General features: G+C 66.8%; 1 protein-coding gene across 3 annotated transcripts; it reads right to left on the bottom strand.

Annotated features, from left to right (window-relative positions):
- Positions 1-20,062, bottom strand: NFIC (nuclear factor I C). 3 transcript variants are annotated; one of them, XM_039386133.1, is made up of 10 exons: positions 19,523-20,062; positions 9,252-9,323; positions 8,681-8,755; positions 8,447-8,570; positions 7,803-7,927; positions 5,895-6,023; positions 5,596-5,780; positions 4,082-4,241; positions 2,378-2,463; positions 1-266 (listed from the first exon to the last, which is right to left on the bottom strand). In XM_039386133.1, the coding sequence occupies exons 1-10, from the start codon at positions 19,938-19,940 to the stop codon at positions 249-251; spliced, it is 1,392 nt and encodes a 463-aa protein (XP_039242067.1). In that variant the 5' UTR covers positions 19,941-20,062; the 3' UTR covers positions 1-248. The 3 variants fall into 3 exon arrangements, with proteins under 3 accessions (XP_039242067.1, XP_039242068.1, XP_039242069.1); XM_039386134.1 differs by lacking the exon at positions 4,082-4,241; XM_039386135.1 differs by lacking the exons at positions 2,378-2,463; positions 4,082-4,241.
- Positions 20,063-20,689: the final 627 nt, after the last annotated feature.

Raw genomic sequence — 20,689 nt, 5'->3', positions numbered from 1 at the left:
GGATGGGTTGTTGTTTTGTTTGTTTGTTTGTTTCCTTTTTAAAACAGTTTGACCCTTTTCCTTCTTCCTTTCCCTCGCTCTTTCCTTCGGGTGTGGGTTTTGCTTGTCGTCGTCGTCGTCGTCGTCGTCGTGAGGCCGCGCTCTCCGTCGTCACCGCAAGGCTGGGCCTGGTGCTCGGGGACGGGGATGTTCCTCTGGGGGTGCCTAAAGCAGAGGAGAAGGGAGGCGAAGGGGCGGCACGGCGGCGGTTATCCCAGGTACCAGGACTGCCGGGAGAGAGGAGAGAGGCCGGCGTTAGTGCTCTGCCCCGCGGAGCCGCTCCGTCCCCGGCCAGTCCCGCCCCGCCCTGGCACAGCTGTCCCCGCGCTGTCCCCCGCTCGGCGCACGGGGCCGGAGTCCCCACTCCCGCACTGAGTTTGTCCGTCCTCAGCACGGCGGCCGCTCGCGTTCCCCTCGGTGGCCGGTCCCTCTGCACTTCCGCGGCAAAGGCGACGCTGCCCAGGGAACGGTGTCGCTCGGGGACAGGTAGGGGGGTGGCACAGCTGGGGACCCCGCGGGGTGGCCCCCCGCCACCCTCCCATTGTTTCCCCCCCAGCCCCAAGTTCAAGTTCATTCCCGATTACCTCATGTCTGGTTTCCGTTGGAAACGAGACAGCTCGGGGCCTCTGCTTCCCTTAACCCTTCCCGGCCCTGCCACACATGACCAGAGCACGGCAGGTCTCAGCTGCCAATCCCGGGGCACCACCTCCTTCCCCCGTGCCTCAGTTTCCCCAGGCAGGGCAACCGTGAGTCCTGGGGAGACTCTTGGAGTGTGACTGGACACCCACACACAGGGACAGGGACACCTGGAGGTTCTGGGACTGCAAGTGGCCGTGACCCCCGGGTCCAGACAGGGACCCCGGCAGCCCCCTGCTCCCCCGAGGCTCTCCCAGCACTGCCCCAGGTCTCCTTTTTAGGGACCCAACGCCCTTGGGGTGCCCACCCCACGCTGCTCTGCCCACGTGTAGGACTGGGGAAACTGAGGCAGGGCAGGGGCTGTGGTCAGAGCCGGGTCCCCAGTGTTTGTCCCCTGGAACGGCACAGCACAGTCAAGTGTCCCAGCCCACGGTCCCCAAATATTGCACCCTGGCACAGCACAGCACCCTTGGGTGCCCTGTGGCACAGCTCAGAGTCCCCAAGTGCCCACGCTCTGGCACAGCTCAGCACCCTGAGTACTCCCCCTCAGCCAGGGCAGCACCCCAGGGTGCCCCAGCACAGCACCATCCACACCCCCATCCTGTTGTACCATCACCTTGTCACCCACCAGGCAAGGCTGCAGCCACCTCTCCTGCCCATGCAGGGACTGCTGAGTACAGACCACTCGTGTCACAGGTGAGGCCGGGAGCTGGCACCCCTACCCTGGCACCATGGCACTGCCTGCACTGCCAGGGCTGGCTCCCAAACCACCAGTTAGAAAACACCTGGGACTAACGGGAAGCCCCCGGAAAGGCGCACACGACATCCCAGTGCAGCTGGAGCAGCCACGGGCACAGCTGGGCAAGGGCAGGGGCCTGTGCCCACATAGAGAGGGGCACACAGTCCTGGTGCTCCTACTTTGGGGATGCTGTGGGCACCTGGGCAGGGTGGTGCCAGGCAGGGCACAACTGGAGCATGGCAGTGACCTCCCTCTGAAGGACTCGTGGTGGCCCTGAGCCACCAGCAGTGCCCAAGGCCCTGGCACAGGGTGCCCATGGTGGGGATGCCACTGTGGCAATGCCCATGGGAGCAGGGACACAGCAGTGATGCCAAGGCAGTGATGCCCATAGCAGCAAAGCCCACAGCAGCAGTGCCAGAGCTGCAGTGCCAAGGTAGTGATGCCCACAGTAGCATTGCACATGGAAACAATCCCCCAGTGATGGTGTCCATGGCAGTGATGCCCACAGTGGTGATGCCCATGGTGGCAACGCCCATGGCAGTGATGCCACGACAGCAATGCCTTGGCAGGGATGCCATGGTGGGGACACCCACAACAGCAGTGCCTGTGCACACCAATGGCTGTGCCAGTGGTGGCAATACCACAGCAGTGATGCCCAGGGAAGTTATACCCACAGTGGCACTGCCCTCAGCAGTGATGCCACAGTGGCAGTGCCCACAACAGTGATGCTGGCAGCGAAGCCCACAGCAGCAATACCCATGGCAGCAATGCCACGGCAGCGGCAGTGATGCCACGGTGAGGATGCCACAGTGGGGCTGCCCACGTCAGCAATGTCATGGCAGTGACAGCCACGATGGTGATGCCTGCACTGGTCATGCCCACGGTGATGCCCACGGTGATGCCACGGCGAGGGTGCCCAGGGCGAGGGCAGGAGTGTCCCCCCAGCAGCATCCCCGCTCTCACCTGTGCCTGATAGATACTCCCAGGATCCCTTGGTCCTAATCCCACGAAGGTACGGTTCGCAGGGGGCGTGCCTGGTGCAGAGTAGGCTGGGGAACAAACGAGAGCTCATTAACGGGGCTGTGGGTGGCACTGCCATCGTCCCCCCCGGGGCCAGGCCCGGCCCTCTCCCTGGTGCTGCTGGGACGGGAGTCCTGGGCACCGCCCCTGGCTGTGGCCTGACGGCAGGTGAGCAGAGCCCAGGGTGCTGTGCCCCAGGGTGCTGTGCCCCAGGGGTGCTGTGCCCCAGGGTGCTGTGCCCCAGGGGTGCTGTGCCCCTGGGGTGCTGTGCCCGGTCGGTGCCGCCCGCGGTTTCGGGGTGATGGCAGGTTGGGGGGCGCGGTGCCGCGGGGCACAGGCACAGACGGGTGCTCCCTGCCGTGCCCACGCTGTGGCTTCCTGAGCTGAGCTGCCACAGGGCCGGTGTGATGGGAGCCACCAGCTCCACTCGGATGTGTCACTCCATTGCCACCTCCACCTCCCAGCTGAGGGTCCAGCAGTGGGACCCCCAGCCCCGCTGAGCTCCTGGGCTCAGCCCCTTCGGAGACGCGGTGCTGCCAGAGGGGAAGGGGGACTTGGAGCCAACTGCACCCCTTGGGGACAGCCAGTGTCCTCCAAACACATCCTGTCAAGAGCCTGGGGGAACCAGCACTGCTCCGTCCCTCCCCCTGGCTGTGAGCCCATCACTGGCCAGGACATCCCATGTCATGTCCCATGTCCCCTCCAGATCCGCCATGCCTTGTGTCCTCCACGCCACAGGACCGCCACACCAGACGGCCAGCTGGTGGCACCCTGTTGTGGCCTGTTCCCCGGGGACAGTGGCATCTTGCAGGACTTGACCCTGTGGGGACATGGCAGCCACTCAGGGTACCAGTTTCCCATTGGCACTGCAGGACAGGAACAAGAACAAGCCCTTCACAGGGTGCAGCGACGGCACAGCGTCCCACCACCGCGGCACGCGCCCCAGTGCCAGTCTGGGGGCAACACCAGCTCCCCTCTGGTCCCTGGGCCCAGCACCCCAAAATCCTCCTGGCCAAGGCACCGATGGTCCCTGAGTTCGTCAGCCACTACACTAACGAAGACCCCCAGGTGCCACCAGCCAAGCGCTCCGGGGGTCACACGTGCAGTCCCTGCACCGGCGTCACTTCACATCCCCAACCAAACCGGGGTCCCCAGCACCAGGGACCCCCGTGGCAGCGAGAGGACGACAGCCCACACGGCGCACCAGGCACACTGTTCCTAGTCCCAGTGCCACCCGCGGGCCAGCTGGTCCTGGGCAGCACTGCCACCACTGCAGTGGGGTGACAGCCACGCAGAGGGCACAGCCTCCCCACAGCACTGCCCGCACCAGGGTGTGGGGAAAAACACTGGTCTGGAGAGCCCTGCGGGGGCTCCACTGTGCTCAGAGGGAGGTGGGGCTCGGGCTGGTCCCTGGGACCAGCCCGGGACCCCCCCTTGTTGGGCAGCCACCACAAAACCCTGCCCGCTCCGACCTGCCTGAGACCCAGCAAACTCATGGCGTGCCAGCTGCCGCCCTCTCCCCGGCTGCGGGGAGGCCACCTCCGCCAACATCCCCCCAGCGCCGGGACAGGGGGGACACCCTGGGGGGGCTGCGAGAGGAGGGGGCCGGCCGGGCCGGGGAGCGGGGTGGGCGCCGCGGGTGCTTACTGGGTGATGTCGGCGAGGTCGTCCCTCCCTCGGAAGTTGTCGTGGTGGATTTGGTGTCAGGAGAGACGGCCAAGCGGGGCATGCCGGGGGGAGGTGGCGGCGCCAGCATCTGCGTGGGCAGGTAGTGGCTGGGCACTTTCACTTGACCACTTCCATTTAACTGGGGACAACACAGACAAAAAACAAACAGCACAAGCCATTAGGACGCAGGCGCACAGCAGCACGGCCGGGGAGCCCCGGGGAGCCCCCCGGCACGGGCACGGGGCATCCCTCACTGCACACATGAGTTTGGTGGGTCTCAGAGCAGCCCTGAACGGTCGGCGCCGGCGGCAGGTGGGAAATCACAGCGGGGCAGGAGGGTCCGGGGGGCCTGTGGGGGCCATGCCCCAGGGGGACCGTGCCCCATGGTGGCACACGTTCGAGTTGGGGCACTGGATCCTCCTCTCTGCAGCAGCGGGGAGGCCTTTGAAGTGCTGCCAGGGGCAGGCAGGGGCCTTCAAAGGCTCCTGTGGCAGTGCCCTGTGCCCGACTCGACAGTGGCTGCTCCCGGTCCGGTGTCCATCAGCCCAGCACTGGGCCACTGCACGGGGGAACAGCAGCCATGCCCCTCATCCTGGCATCAGACCTCACCGGTGAGGGGCGACAGATGGGTGGTGGGCAGAGGTCAGAGGGGCTTCCCCAGAGCTATGCATCCAGGGGGACAGAGTGGGGCACAGCAGGGCCATGGAAGTAGGAACGCAGACACCCCTGGCCCCCAGCTTTGTGCTCCCTTCATGGGGTGTGTCGGGTACTGGGTGTGTGGGGTGATGGCTTGGGGTGCTGCATGCACTGGGTGCTGCATGTGCAAGGTGCTGGTTGCATGGGGTGTGGGGTGCTGGGTGTGTGGGGTGTGGTGGGTGCTGTGTGTGGGGAGTGCTGGGTGTGTGGGGTGCTGTGTCTGTTGGACGTCGGGTGTGTGGGGTGCTGGGTGCTGGGGCAAAGGAAGGCCCACAGCAGCACAGTGTGGCCCTGCCACCCCCGAGGGGACACTGGGGACACGGCGCAGTGAGGAGCTGACGGGTCACCCCTGGGCTGTGCAGGCAGTCCGGGACGCCGAGCCCGTTGCTCTCCCGGGCACGCTGGTGGCTCTGGGCGATGTCACACACCCCTGCCAGTCCCCCTGCTCCCACCATACACCCCAACCCCGGCTGACGGCTCAGCCCCAGCACGCCAGCACCTCTGGTGCCCCATGCTGAGCTGGGGATGGCACTTCCATCCCCGCAGGAACACGGTGCCAACACGGAGCAGGCGCAGCGACAACGCTCCCGAACCAACGCACGGCAAGGCCGGAGCTCAGCCCCAGCGAACACCCCACAGTGCCATCCGAGCACCCCGACTCCCCAGTGCGGCGGTGGCGGTGATGGTGGCGGTGGCAGCCGGTCCAGGGGACCCTCCTCGGGCAGCCTGGCTGGCAGCAGCTCCCGGTGCCCGCGGCGAGGTGGGCAACGGGTGCGGGAGCGGGGCTGGGTCCTTACCGGTCCGGGCTGCTGGTTGGACGGGTCGCAGGCCAGCGAGACGAGATCTTTGAGCGGGTCCTGCGGGTTGAGATGAGGCGGGTACCGGATGGCCGTGTGCGGGAAGTAGGTGGAGGCCGTCTGGGGGAGGATGGAGGTGGTGGGGAAATGCAGCGCAGACGATGGGTGCGGGCTTCGGGCGATACCTGCAGGCGACAGCAAAAGGGGACACACACGTGTGTCACTCGCTGGCAGCTGCCCCAGCCCCTTGCCCGCTCAGCCCTCGCTCCGTGCCTCGGCTTCCCTGGCGGGACACTCACCACTGTGCACGGCGATGACGGGACGGTGGTGCTGCGTGAAGCTGCTCAGCCGAGGCGAGGAGTCCTGGGGCGATGGGCTGTTGAACGGGGACTTGTCCATCTCTGTCTTCTTCACGGTGGGGGAGATGCCTGGGGAACGTGGGTGCAGAGTCAGGACCTGCTGTGGGACCCCGAATCCTGGGGCTGCTGCCAGTCCAGTGCAGGGTTGGGAAGCTCATTCGGGGGCAAGGGGCACCCTGGGGGGGCAAGGGGCACCCTGGGGTCAGGGTGGGCATGGGGAGGGTGTGTGGCCCAAGTGTGTGTGTGTGTGAGTGTGTGTGCTGTGCACATGCAGGAGGGTGTGCACGAGTGGGGGCACCTCTGGTGTGTGTGCTCCAGCACACAAGTGTGCACACACACCTGTGCACATGTGTGTGCATGTGTACATGATCACGTGTGTGCACCAGCACGGCTGCACACACCCGTGTGTGTGTACATGCATGTGTGTACATGTGTGTGTCGCTGCATCTGTGTGTGCAAGAGCACACACGTGTGCCTGTGGGTGCACACAGCTCTGTGTGTGTGTGTGTGTGTGTCTGCCCACCTCGGGTGCAGCAGTGGGTGCCCTCACATGTGCCCCCGTGACCCTGCAGCCTCCACTGGGCACCCACCTCTCCTGGCACAGGGGGCTGGGGGCCACAGGAGCTCCTGGGGAGGCTGGAAGGTGCCGTTGGGGGGGTGACCCCTGGAAGCACCGGGTGCCCGGGTCCCCGAGGGCACGGCGGGGCGCGGGGCCGGGCGGGGGGGCCGGCGGGCGCGTTAATCCCCCGTCGCCGTGGCTTTAGCTCCGGCCATTTGGCCCGGGCCCGGTAATGGGTTTAGCTCGTTCTCAGCCGGGCGTTAGGAGGATTTCCCAGAACATCCCGTACGGGATTGCCAACCCCCCTCCTTCCCTGCTGCCACAGCTGTGCCCCCCTTGCCGGCCCCCCTCACCCCTGCCCGGGTCAGGCCACCGGTGGGGACAGATACCCTGGCACAGCTCCCTCCATCCTCCATGTACTGCTTTAGGGAGGGGGTTACACCTTCCCCAGGACCTCCTCTGCCCCCGTCTGCCCTCTATCACCACTCCCATGGGGCAGGATGGGGCACACTCCCTGTGCACACGGGGCACAGTGCTCGAGCTGGACCTGCTTCCCCCAAACCACCCTCCAAGAGGATCCGTGGCCCCAGCCCCCCAGCTGGGCACCCCAAGGATTTGGCAGGGCATGGGGGCTGCTGCAGAGCCCACCCCACTGCTGGGGGAGGCAGGAGAAGAGCTGGGGGGGGAGGAAGAGGAGCAGCTCCTTCGCCTGCACCTCGGGGCGTGGGAGCTGCTGTGCCAGCCCTGCAGCATCGCTTTAATTAGCCCAGCCCCCCCTTTTCTTAATGAACAGCTAATTGGGGCTGTCTAGACAGGAAGGGGAAAAAACCGCCAAGCCAGAAAGCTGTCCACAGCAGCGTGGGGCTGGGGGAGATGGTGTGGGGTTGGGGGAGGCTGCTGTGGGGCTGGAGGCTGAGATGGCCCTATAGCAAGAGCCTGTGCCAAAATGGGGGGGATTCTGTAGCAAGGCAGGCCCCAAAGGGAGCCTATGCCCAAAGTGGGGGGCTACGGAGACACCTGAGCACCCATGGAGAGCCTGTGCCTAAATCAGGGGGCTCTACAGCAACCCCACAGACCCCAGTGAGAAGCAGGGATGTTCTGGGGGGCTCGAGGGTGACACCACAGCCTCCACAGCCAGTGTGTGCTGTGACCTGAGGGCTCATAGGGACACCAGGGCACAGACAGTGCCTGTGGTTACAGGGGGGTCTGGCAGTGCCACCTGTGGAATGCTGGGAGCAGGATGGGGCCCAAGGACAGCGGGAGGGCACCAGTGAGGAGGTGACACCTACCCCCTTCCATGTCTTCTGTCCAGTTGCGGCTGCTGCTGGTGGGGGAGTTGGAGGAGGTGTAGTACTCGCCCCCCGGGCTGGTGTCAATGTCATCCTCCATGGACCCCGACTTGTGCCGTTTGCTCCTGGGGGCAGGGAAGGGTCACAGAATCATGGAACGGTTTGGGTTGGAAGGACCTTAAAGCCCATCCAGTTCCACCCCCTGCCATGGGCAGGGACACCTTCCACTAGCCCAGGTTGCTCCAAGCCCCGTCCAACCTGGCCTTGGACACTTCCAGGGATGGGGCAGCCACAGCTGCTCTGGGCAAACCTGTGCCAGGGCCTCCCCAGCCTCACAGGGAAGAATTCTTTCCCAGTCTCCCATCTAACCCTGCCCTCTGACAGTGGGAAGCCATTCCTCCTTGTCCTGTCCCTCCAGGCACTTGTGTAAAGTCCCTCTCCAGCTCTCTTGGAACCCCTTTATGCACTGCAAGGGGCTCTCAGGTCTTCCCAGAGCCTTCTCTTCTCCAGGCTGAACCCCCCCAGCTCTCCCAGCCTGTCGTGGGTCAGCACTCCCACCTTCCCCACGGCCGTGCCCGGTCTGGCCCTGGTATCACCTTGGCACTGCCCTGGTGTCACCCTGGCACAGCCCCGGTGGCACTCACCCGCTGGAGGAGGTGCTGGGCAGCGTCCTCCTCATGCCAGTGCTGGAGGGGTTCAGGTCGTAGGCCAGGTGGCCCTGCAGCTCCCCCAGGGAGAAGTTTGGCCCCGTGCCTGTCACCACCGGTGCTGTGGGGAGAGAGGGGGGTCAGGGGGGCCTGGCAGGGAGGGGAGCCCTTGGGACACTGCTGTGCCCGGGCAGCCAGGGGGACGGGCTGTGGCATTATGGTGACACTCACTTCGGGACACCTGGATGAGCTCGGTGACACTGAACACCCCCGAGGTGACAAAGCTTTCCTGGAAGTCTGTGGAATCTGTGCAGGAGAGAAGAGAGAGCGCTGAGGGGGCAACAGGGCCACCCCTCCCATCCTGCACTGCCTTGTGGCGATGCTTGAAGGCACCCCAACATCCCCAAATCCCCATCTGCCCCTGTCTTCAGCCTCCACTCCACTCCCTGCTCCAGCAAGAGACCACCCTGACTGCTCCTCTCTGCCAAGGACACCCCAGAGATGCCCTATGCCTTGGTTTCCCTGTGGCTGAGAGTCCTGGCAGGGCTGGGGGCTGCACCCCCATCATGGGACCCCCATGGCAGCTGCTGTCCCCAAGGGACGTGGCCCCAGCTGGCTGTGGGACAAGGCTGAGGCCATGCCCAGCTCATTGAAGGTGCCTGGTCCTGCTGGCTGGGGTTGGGGGGCACCAGAGCCACAGCATGGGGGGCACAACTGCTGGTCAAGGGGACCCCTCCATGGCAGGGACTCTGGGCTGAGGAGTCCCTTGTCCCCTGGCCCCAGCCCTGCCTGTCCTGCTCACCCAGCGTGATGGGTTTGCTGTCCTCCTGGTCCGAGCCGATGCCTGTTCGGGGGCTGCTGCTCTGCTCTGCATCTGCAAGAGGAAAACCCAGTGGGGTGAGCCCCGTGCTGGTGGGAGCTGGGCCTGCCCCCCAGCTGACTGCCCCCTCCTTGCTCTGCTGGGGGGAAACTGAGGCACAGGCTGCCCAGCAGCTCCCACCACACAGGAGGGCCACCACCGAGCTGGCACGTCCCCAGCACTGGGGAACAGCCACCAACTGGCCCCACCTCGGCCTCCCTGCCAGCAACAGGAGCAGGCAGGGCATTGCGCTGGCATTGCAGGATCTGGGCACTGCTCTGTGCACGAGGGAAACTCCCAGTGCTCGACCTGCCCCCGGGGCAGGGTGATGGCCCCTGGCCCCGCTCCTGCCCTCCTGCCTCCTCTCCTCCCTCCAGCCACATCTGTGATCCATCGTTGCCCCACTGGGCACTGTCACCACAGCATGGCATCACCTGTGGCACCTCGTCCTGCCTCTGCCAAGCCCTCCGGAGGGCAGCAGGGCTCCAGGGCAGCACCTGCTCTGACCCCTGGAGCCCCATCCGGCACCGCTCCATCCTGGCTAAAAATAACCTGGCTCAGACGCTGAGCTCAGCGGCCCCGGCATCCCCTGGCACGGCACAGCACGGCACAGCCGCCGCGCTCAGGAGCATCCTTCCTCACCTGGCTGCTCCCAAAGCCCTTCCAAAACTTTTGCCTTGCATTTTCTCCACTTCTCCTCCTTCCTCCTGCTCCTCCTCCCACCCCTTGGCCTTCGGCATTTCTCTTTCACAGCCTTGGCAGATGCCAGGAAAGGGCTGAGACAATCCAAAAACACCATCAAAACCACGCTGCCGCCGCTGCCAGCCCGCCTGTGCGCCTTGGGATTTTTCCCTTTCTCCCCCTTTTTCTCCCCCTTTTCCTTTCTTCCCTTGAGTCTCTCGTGCTCACGTGGCTCCCGGGGTGGTTATCCTTGGCTGGGCAGGATAACCCTGTGGGCAGCAGCACTGTGCCCCCCCGACCCCGACACCTCTGCATGCTGCCCACTGGGCAGGTTATCCATGCGGGCAGTGGGGCTGTGCTGCTCCCCACCCTGACATCACCTCCCACCCCAGCACTCCCATGTGCCCACACCCGCCCCGGGACTGCTCAACACCGACGCCGAATCAGCCATTTTGTCTCCCTGCCCAGCTGCCGCGTTCCCCTCCACCCATCCCGTGCCAGCCTGGCACCCCGCTCACGCCGGCAGCCCCGTGGCACCCTGCCACCAGTCCCCCCATGCCCGCAGGCCTGGCTCCTTCCAGGCAGCCATTTTAGGGAGCAGAGACTCCCCCGGGAACAGGCGCAGGGGTTTTGCCCCTCCCGCTTCTCTCCACTTTTCTTTTTTCCCCTCTTTCCCCCATTTTGAAGCTGCCGCGTGCCCGAGTGTTTGGGGAGTGGGTGGTGGCACCGAGCATGGCACAAACCCTCTGGGAACGGGGGAGTGGTGGCGGGACCCCCCGCGCGACCACGGGCACCGCGTGGCCGGACATGGCCCCTCCTCGCCTCTAAAAACAACAAATCTGGCGGCGGCTCTGGAAGTGGTTAGTGGTGGAGCCCGGCCAAGGCGCGGGGCGGAGGCTGGCGGCCACAGCCCGAGGCCGGCTCGGCTCCCCACAGCCCCCCACAGTGGCCTCAGGGCTCCCCGGTGCCACGCTTGCCCCCCAGATGGCACCCACTTGCCCAATGCTGGGGTCTTCGCTCTCTCGGCAGCCCCCCAGGCCATGCACTCACCCGGTGGCTCTGAGGTGCCCCACACAGCCCTCGGCTCAGCCCAGGGACCCCCCACCATTGCTCACACCGAGATGCCCCACATGGACCTTTGTCCCCCCAAACCACTCCAGCCTGGCCTCCGTTCCCCCAGGGCACCCAGCAGGGCCATCACTCACCCTGGGCACCCCCCGGTGCTCCCCATGTCCCTTTACCCCCACACCCTTCCACAGCATCCCCCCGACCCAGCACCATCGATGCCACGCCACCCACCCCATTCCCAGGGGGGCACCCCGAGGGCCTGCCCCCAAGCCCAGCACCCCAGTCCCACCCCTGGCAGCCCGAGGAGCACCGGGGACTTTCCCGAGCTCCGAGGTTTGGCAGCAGGACCAGCCCCTCCCTGCTCCCTGGTGTCCCCGCCGGTGGAGGCAGCGAGGCCGGGGCCGCGGGCTCGGTACCCCCGGCTGTGGGTGATCCTCGTGGCTGGGCGGGCGAGCTCGCCAGCAGATTTCTGGCTGCCTCCTCGGCGCGGGGCGGCCGGGCCAAGCGCTGCTCTCACCGCCATGTGATGGCTGCCTGCGGCTGGCGTGCGCTAAAATGGCGAAGGGAGCCCTGGGCTCCCCCCTCCTCGCTCCCCCCAAAAGGGGCGTTTTTGGGGGGGCACCAAACCCAGGATCCAACAAGTGGCTGGGCTGCACTGTGAAGGAGAAAGAAGCCTGTGAAGCCCCTCCTTACCCCCCTCACTGATCCTGCACCCTCCACACCCCGCTGGGGGATGGAGCTGGGGGGGCCCTGGTGCCACATTGCGGGGAGCTCAGGGAGGGGGGCTCAGTGCCAGGGTCCCCCCCGGCACGGCGGAGGAGAGCACTGAGTGCCCGAACAGGTCGATCCAATCGCTTTCAAAAATAGCCAAGTGTGTGCCCGGGGGGGGCGCGGGTGCCTGGGCTCCGGGCCGCGCTGGCAGCCTGGCCCTGTGCCACCCATTGAATTATGAATCCCGCACCCCGGCCCTGCTGGCTGGCAGGGTGCCCCCAGCCCCACGGCGGCACCCGCCCGCGGCCTCGGCGCGTGGGAACGACCCCCGGGCAGCGGGGACGGCCCTGGGGGGTGTCACTGCAGGCCGGGTGCCCCCCGGGGCTGGCGCAGCTGCGGGAGAGCCCTGGCTCGGTGCCCGAGCGCTGACGGTAACAGGGCACGGTGTTACCGGCACCGGCGCAGGCGCACAGGCTGGGGGATGATGGGGGCTGGGGGAGCCGCTGGCGCCGCTGGGTGCGGCCCCAGCCCCCCGACGAGGGCAGCAGCCTTCCTCCTCCTCCTCCTCCTCCTCCAGCCCTGCCAGCCGAGGGCAGGAGATGGACGAGGGTTCAGCATCGCTGCCTGCAGGCTCCTGCCCCGTGCCTCAGTTTCCCTTGGGGCTGGCTTTGGGGGCAAATTGCCCCCCTGCCTCATGCTTGGTGGCCACGCAGCCTCAGCACCTCCTCAGGTGCTTATCCAGCCGCCTTCCCCACAGCGGGAATCAGGGGGGCCCAGAGTGAACAGCCTAGTCAGGAGCTGCCAGGGAGGGACCCTGTCTGGTCAGGGAGACCCCTGGAGACCTGAGGGAGCCTGAGTGCCGTGGGGCAGTGATCCCACTGCAAGGGGAGGTGGGAGACCCTGTGCGAGGGGTGTGAATCGGGGGCCCCTCCCTGTCAGACCCCCAGCACCACCTACCCCAGTCCCACAGTGGCCCCCCAGGTCCGAGCGGCTCTGCCTGTCCCCCTGTCCATCCCGCTGCCGCCAGGCTGGGGTGGCCCTTACATAAACCCGGAACAGTCCCGCTTGTGTAACCTCCTTTATATAATACCCTGAACCGCCGCGTGTGCCGGGTAAATCCTGGCTCAGCCGGGCTGGCCGGCGCGCCGGGGTGCGGGACCCCTCCTCCTTGCTCCTCACAACGCCCTGCTCCCCCCCCGGCACCCCCCGCCATGCCCGGAGTGAGACGAGTTTGCTGGGCCTCAGCCACGGGCGCTCGTGGGGGCGGCAGCTTCTGCTCCCCCCGGCGAGCAGAGCCCCGGGGAGGTCCTGGCCGGAGGCATCCCCCGAGGTGGCGGGGCGGTGGCGGGGGGGACGGACGCGCCCCGCTGCCACGTACGCCGGCCGCGGCCAGCTGGCCCGGGCGGGAGCCTGGGAGGGGAGAGCACGTTGGCCGACGGCTGCGAGCGAGCGGCGCTGGGAGCCGAGCGGGTTTGTCCTCGGCCGACCCCGGCCGGCACGGGGAGATGGCAGCGGCCGGGGGGAACCCCCCCAGGCGGGCGGCGCGGCCGCCCCCTCGCTCAGCCCTGCCAGGCCTGGGCTCCATCCAGGGCTGCCGGCGCCCGCGGAGGCGAGCGGGGACAGATGGCAGCGGGCAAAGGGACGGGGAGAGCGGGACAGACAAAGGGATGGTTGAGCCCCCCCCTCCTTCCCTGGGACCCTCCCGCTGCGGGGTGCTGGCACCCAGCCCCTACACCCTGGGCTGGGAGCACTTGGGGGTGCAGCTGCTGTGAGGGGGTGAGAGGAAGGAGAGATGGATGAGAGAGAGAAAAGAGAGAAAGGAAGGAAAGGAGGAAGAAAGAAAAAAGGAAGGAAGAAATGAAAGTGGAAAAAAAGGGAAAGGGACAGGGACGGGGAAAGGGAAATATGCTGCCCGTATCTTGCTGCCCCACCCACCCCAGCCCCACAGCGCAGCACAGCTCAGCACAGCCCCACAGCACAGCCAGCCCCCTTCTAGAGTCCCACGGGCCCCCACCATGGCCCCCCTTGACACCCCATAACACCACCCCCGGCTCACCATCACGCAGGGCTATGGGGAGGCAGGTTCAAGCCCTCCCCAGAGCTGGCCAAGACCCCAGCACAGGGGCCAGCGTGGCAGGGGACCCCAGGCCCCAGCTGGCAATGCCAGCCCCGCACGGGGGTGCAGGGGCACGCCGGGGGCTTGCCGACATCTGTTCGCCCCTCCGTACCCACGGCCGCCGGCGGGAGGGAGCACCGTGGGCATCTGCTGCCCCAGCTGTCCCTTGCCAGCGCAGCACGAAGCCGGGCACCCGGCCAGGATGGCAACTGTGGCCCCGGGGAGGGCACGGCGCCTGCCAGCGCGGGGGGACAGCGGGTGCTGAGGGCGGGGGATGGCAGGTGCTCGCGAGACGGGGCTCGCTCATCTTTTATTCATCGGGTGCCTAACGGAGCGGGGAACCTCTCTGGCCCCTTGTACCCCCCCCGGCAGCACGGGACGTGGCACCCCGTGCCAGCTCCCCCCGGCAGGCACCGAGGCCGCGGGGCTGAGCACGGCGCAACTCGCTCCGGTGGTGACGCGAGGCCGGGGCTGGCAACGGGCACTGCGGGGAAGCCGGCCGGCTCCGGCACGCCGGCGGCTCGGCGCACTGCGGGAGAGCAGGGGAAGCCCTGACCTCCCCAAGGTCGCCGGCACATCGATCCGGGGAGCTCGAGCACATGGAAACCGCCTCGGCCGTGCCAGCGCCGGGCTCGCAGCGGGGCCGGGCACAGGGACGGACGGATCCCGTGTGGTGACAATGACGGGGACGGGTGGCTGGGAGATGGCACCTCGGTGAGCCTCCTCCCACCCCCCCTCTGCGGCACACAGCTCTGGGGGCAGAACCCAGCCCCCGCGGACTCTCGTACCCTTCTGCCCTTTGCCGGGGGTCTCCTCCCGGACCGGCTGGGCTCTGCCTACCTCGCTCCCCTCAACCTCGGTCTCCCCGGATGTTCGGCTGGGAGCGGAGATACCTGGAGCAGGGGGAGGGGTTTGCCCATGCCCATTTGTGTGCCGGGGGGGGCTCTCCAGCCCCCCTGCCCGCCGGTGCCCAGCTCTGCGAACGGCAGATCCCAAATATTGTGAACCCCCATCAATCTTCCTGCGACCCTGCCGATAAATATTTGCGCGGGGGCTGGCGGGGCGGCGGTGCCCGGGGAAACGCCTGCCCCCTCCATCTGGAGGGGCTGAGCAGACGCTTGGCACGGCCGGCCTGGCACGGCCACAGCGCGCCTGGGACGAGAGCCCTGGCACGGGCTCCCCGGCAGATTGGTGCCATCTGCCTCGCGCCGCAGCCAGCGGCGAGGCTGGTGGGGGGAGATAAGGGGCTGCCAGGCGGTGGGAGACGCAGATGCTGGCATGGCGTGGGGGTCCCTGCCCCCCTCGCGTGCTTTACGCTGGCGGCGGCGTGGCCAGGGCTGCCAGGAGCTGGGTGCCACCTTGGGGCCAGCCGCCTGCTTGCCCTGGGCACCCATCTGCTCCCACCCCGCTCGGCCCGGGGGGGCTCAGCCACCGGGCACTGCCAGTGGAAGCTCAGTCAGGAGCCTCGACCCCCTGCCCTGCTGAGCACGGAGGTTGGGGGGGGCCCAGAGCACCCCAAAGGTTGTGAGGGGGCCGGCACTGACCCTGTCCTGCCTCCTGCCCACGGCTGGGGTGGGAATGGGGCCAGGGATGCCAGGTAGCAAGATGGCGATGCAAGGACAGCGGGGATGGGGATGAAGGGATGGGGATACAGGGATGGAGGCACAATGGTGTGGGCACAGGGAAGGGGTCCGTGGAGCTGGGGAGCACTGAAGGGAGGGTGCAAGGGGAGGGGCACTGTCCCCCCCAGACGGGCTGCTGCTTTCAGGAGCTTCTGGAAGGAATCTCTCCGTAATGCTCCCAAGGTCCTGGCACCATCGGCTGGGGAGATTGATTACCATTTTACTGCAATGCTTTTGACTTTCACCAGCGACCTCCGAGCTCCCCCCCAGCCCCCCCCCCACCGCTGCACACCCAGCTCTGGGCTGCAGCGCCGTCCCCTCCCCCACTGCGGTGTGCACAGCCCAGCCCTCACCCAGCCCCGCACCCATCCCGCACCCATCCTGCTCCCATCCTGCATCCAGCCCTGCTCCCACCCTGCATCCATCCTGCATCCAGCCCTGCTCCCATCCTGCATCCATCCTGCACCGAGTTCTGCTCACATCCAGCACTCATCTCGCATCAAACCCTGCTCCTATCCCGCACCAATCCCGATCCCATCCCACCTGGAGGTGCCGGGGGTGCAGCGCTGGGCGCAGGATGGGTGCGAGATGTGCTGGGGCCAGTGATGCTCTGGGGAGTGGACCCAGGCAGCCGGCACCCCCTGCACCCCACGGCGACCCCCGGGACCAGTAGGGTGGGATGGGGTCTCCCACCAGCCCGGCACTGCTCGTGCCTCAGTTTCCCCATCCAGGGGCAGGGACATCCGAGCGGCGCTTCCCGGCAGGCGGATGGGGGGGAGAGCCGAGGGGCAGAGCTCGCCCTTGGCATCGGTCCGGGTGGGCCGGTCGGGCGCTCGGCACCCCCGAGGATGCCTCAGACGGCGGGAGGGGAGCGCAGGGCCGGGGGCTCCTCCATCCTCCCCCCTCTCCGGCGTTGCCAGAGCAGCGGCTGGGAAATTGTGCTGACACCGGCAAAACCGGGCGGCGGGGGCGGGGGAGCGCGGGTGCACGTGCTCGGGCTGATAACGGGGGGCCGCGGGGGCTGCGGGGAGCCCGGGCTGCCCGGCCGGGGGGCCCTGCGCGGGCGAGACCCCCCCCTTTGGGGCTGGGGATGCTGCGGGAGGCCGGGGGGGAGCGGGCAGGCAGGGCGGCGGAGGCAGGAGGGGGCAGGAGCAGGCAGGAGGAAGCAGGCAGGAGGAAGCAGGCAGGAGGAAGCAGGCAGGAGGAAGCAGGCAGGATCAGGCAGAGGGGGCAGGCAGGACCGGGCAGGCAGTGTGTCGGAGAGGGAGCAGGCAGGAGGGGCCACGCAGGAGGGGGCAGGTAGAAATGGGCAGTCAGAAATGGGCAGATAGGCAGGAGCAGGTAGGCAGGAGCAGGCAGGCAGGAGCAGGCAGAAGGGAGCAGGCAGCATGCTGGGCAGGGAGAAGGCCAGTGAGCCTGCAAGGCCATAGCACAGTGATCCCCAGCACCCCGAGTGCTGTCACCCAGCGTGGCCATGCCATGCAGGGCCCCAACAGTGCAGTGGCTGCCCCCATATCCCTCCTTGCCTCAGTTTCCCCACCAAGGTGTGAGGCCAGAGACCCCCTTGCCAGGCACAGCCTAATGGAATGTGCCCACCGGGCGCTGGAACCGGGCCATGCCGAGCACCCACCACCCAGCAGCACCCTGGAGGTCCCATGCCATCGTTCCTGGCCCATCCTGGTCCCCCTTAACCGGAGCCAGAGCGACCTTAACAGCAAAAGTGAGAGGCTGCCAGGCCTTATCAGAGAGTATTTACAGCCGCTGTGTTCCCAATTAGACAGTCAGGTGACTGCGGCTGCTGGAGACCCAGACACCAGGGTCAAGGTCGTTGGTGGGGGCCTGGGGGTGGCAGAGGGGCAGCCACCTCCCCGGGGACACCAGCTGGCCATGGCATGGCCAGGGAACCTGCCGGCACAGCACCCCAGTGTGGCACACCAGGTGGTAATAGGGGACCCCATCGCGGCTGCCATGGGGGTCCATGGGGGTCCTGGTCCCTGCCGTTGGCATGGCCACTGCAGGGCTCCCAGTCCAGAGTCAGGGTGCTCCCAGTCCAGTGTCAGGGTGCTCCCAGTCCAGCCCAGCCCAGAGTACCCCAGCCTACTACACCTCCCACTGAGCCAGCGCAGGGTGTCCCCGGTACGAAGTGCTCCCAAAACAGCAGCACCCCAGTTAAGCCCAGTACCCCATCACAGTTCAGACCATCATGGCCATGTCTCAGGCCAGTACATGACATTCTGCCCAGCTGCACAGGGCACCCACAGCCCCCCAGGCAGCACCCTGGGCTCCCCACTCCAAGCACAGCACCCACCGTTCCCCTGTTGGGAATCAATGGCACCAGGCCCTGTTGGGTCCCATCCTGCCCCCGAGTAGGTGAGCCCCGTGCGTGGGCACAGGTGTGTGGTGCTGGCAGCACATGTGCTCACATGTGCTCACACACCAGGGAACACGGCTGGGCAGCCAGGGCCTGGCTGCACACGCGTGTGCAACTGCACATGTGATCTGCACCCGCCCTGCATCCAGCTGGGGTCCCCCCTGGACCCCCTGGGACAGGATCTGGCCCCGGCTATTCCCCGCTGGAGGCTGTGCCCTGCTTTTTCCCAAAGCCATAAGGGGCTGGTGGTCCCACCAAGCCCCTCCCCTGGGGAGCAGGGGGGTGTCACATGCCCGTCCTGCCTCAGTTTCCCCAGTGACACCCAGCATATCCCGCTGCTGCCCAGCCAGGGCAGAGCCTGTGCCCACCACGATTCACAGCACTGGCACCCCTTTTCTGGGACTGCTGGCACCACGGTGGCCTCTGTGGTGTCACTGTCTGTCCCTGGGCTCTGGCCAATGCTGGGCAAGGAGCCACCAGCCCTGCACTCCCCCTGCTGTGGTGTTGATGGGAATGGGCTCACGGGGCTGCAGGGCATCACCCAGTGCTGGGGGCATGGCAGGGGATTGCTGCCAGAAGGGGACCAATGTCCTGGTCCCTGCACACCTGGGCAGCCTGGCCTGGGCATAGGGTGGGCACGAGCCCTGTGACTGTCCCTTGGGGCTGCACGTTGCAGCCCCCCTGGCTCTGAACCACCCCATGTAACAACCCTGCCCTCACCCGTGGGGATCACACAGCATCTCCCCTGGCTCCTCACACACCCGGGGGTGTTGGGAGGGGGTCAGGGTCTGTGGGGGACCCCAGCTGCTGGCAGGGTGTCCGTGCCAGCACGTCACCAGCCTGGGACAGCAAACCTGCCCAGAAAAAAATTTTTACTGATGAGCTTCCCCTCCCAGCATGCAGGAGGATGACGTGAACTGGATGGCTCAGGGACCCAACCCAGGACCCGCTCCCTGCCCTGCCCACTGTGCCTCAGTTTCCCCCTTTTGATAACAAGGCTTCGAGAGCAGATCTGACCCTCCCTGCTGCAGTGAAACCAGTCCAGTTCTCCCATCAAGTCTGTGGGACCCCCGGGCTGGGGAGCAGCATCCCCCTGGGACACAGCAGGAGCTGCTGGGGTTTGTCCCCACCAGTGTTATCACTGCTCCCTGCCCAGTTGGTCTGTCACTGACAGGTCAGGACTGCAACCCACGGCAAATGGGCACTGCTGGACCCCTCCCAGCTCCAGCTCTAGGGGGATGTGCCAGGAACAGACTGTCCCTTCCCTGCCCACGCTGCCCACCTGCTCTGGCACAGGCAGTCCCTCAGGCAGGTGCAGGATGTGGGGTTAACCCTCCAAAACTCCATGCTGGGGACGCCCAGAGCCAGGAGCATCCTCAGGGACCTTTGCCTCCTCCCAGTCCTGGGCAGCTGGGATCTGTCTTGTCTGGGGGAGAGGGGCAGTGTGGGGGGCACCAACCCGAAAAGCAGTTCGGAGAGAGGGAAGAACTGCAAAGTCTGCAATGGGAAACATGTCCCAGAGCAGTGTCCCCAAGCCAGAGACGGGGATGGGAAAGACGGGGAGGGAAAGCTGGAACAAACGCTGCTGGAATCAGGTGTGGCAGGGCACAGCCAGGCTCTGCCCCGCAGGTAGACGAGCACCCACCTCTCTCACGGACGAAATACGCCAGGTAGAGGTCGAGCTCCTTGACAGAGACGCTGATGTGGTGGGGCTGGACGCAGAGGATGGGGTTGGTGCACTGGCCAGACTTGACCAGGCGCTCGCCGTCGGTGCTCTCCAGCGGGATCCCTTTGAAGAGGATGACCATGACCAGGTCCAGCCGCCACACCTTGTCGGCCTGGCGCAGGCAGTCGATGCGACGCATCTTGCCCTTCTGGTCGGGGTTGGAGAGGACGCAGCACGAGGGCTTCTTGCCCGTGATGGAGAGCACGAAGTCCTCGCGGCACTCGGGCCGGATGTCCTTGCGCAGCTTGGCCAGGAGGCGCGAGGCCCATTTCTGCTTCACCTCCGGCTTCTCGCTCAGCAGCTCGTCCTTCACCGCCCTCTCCTCATCCTTCGTCATCCTCTTCTCGTGCTTCTTGAAGTACTTGCGCTTGCGGGCCTGCAGGTTGAACCACGTGTAGGCAAAGGCCCTGACGTGGGGGAGCAGCGCCTCGATGAAGGGGTGGAACTCATCCTGCGGGAGCAGAGGGACAGGGGGTCACTCCTGGTTGACCTCTCCCAACCACCCGGCGTGGCTGGGGAGCCCTGGGGACCTGTCAGGCTCATCCCCACTGGGCTGCATTCCAGCGCAACCAGGAGGAAAAGCTGTGGCAGAGGCACATGCCCATCAGGGATGGGGACCCCCTCACCACACAGCAGGGTTGTCCCTGTCCCAGGAGACTCCCGTAAATCCCACCGCCTGCAATTCTCCCACCAACAGCCTGCGTGGGGTGGTTGGGCCATACTGGAGCTGGTGGTGCCGCGGAGGGACAGGCACCTGTACAAGGTTTGCCATCTTGGCAGCACCTGGACCCGTGCCCCTTCCCAGCCCCACGTGCTGGGATCTGCTCCCCCCAGGCGCAGAAATCCCTCCTGAAATCCCACCTGACATCGTGCCCACGGGAGCCGCTGTGCCAGCGTCAGGCGCTGCCAGTCCGCAACACCCCAGCGCCGGGTCCCCCACACCCCCAGCATGCCGGGAGCTCCCGCTCGAGCTCTGGGTGCCTTGGACCTCTCCACTCCCTCTGGACCAGCGGGAAACTCCCCCAGTTTGCCCCAGTTGCAGCCAGACCGGCGGCTGGCGCCCGGCCCGGCGCACAAGGCGTGCTC

Source organism: Pipra filicauda, unplaced genomic scaffold (assembly GCF_003945595.2).
Source record: "Pipra filicauda isolate LSUMZ 115617 unplaced genomic scaffold, ASM394559v2 scaffold467_size714961_pilon, whole genome shotgun sequence".
NCBI lineage: Eukaryota > Metazoa > Chordata > Aves > Passeriformes > Pipridae > Pipra > Pipra filicauda.
This window is presented reverse-complemented; position numbering and strand designations above follow the sequence as displayed.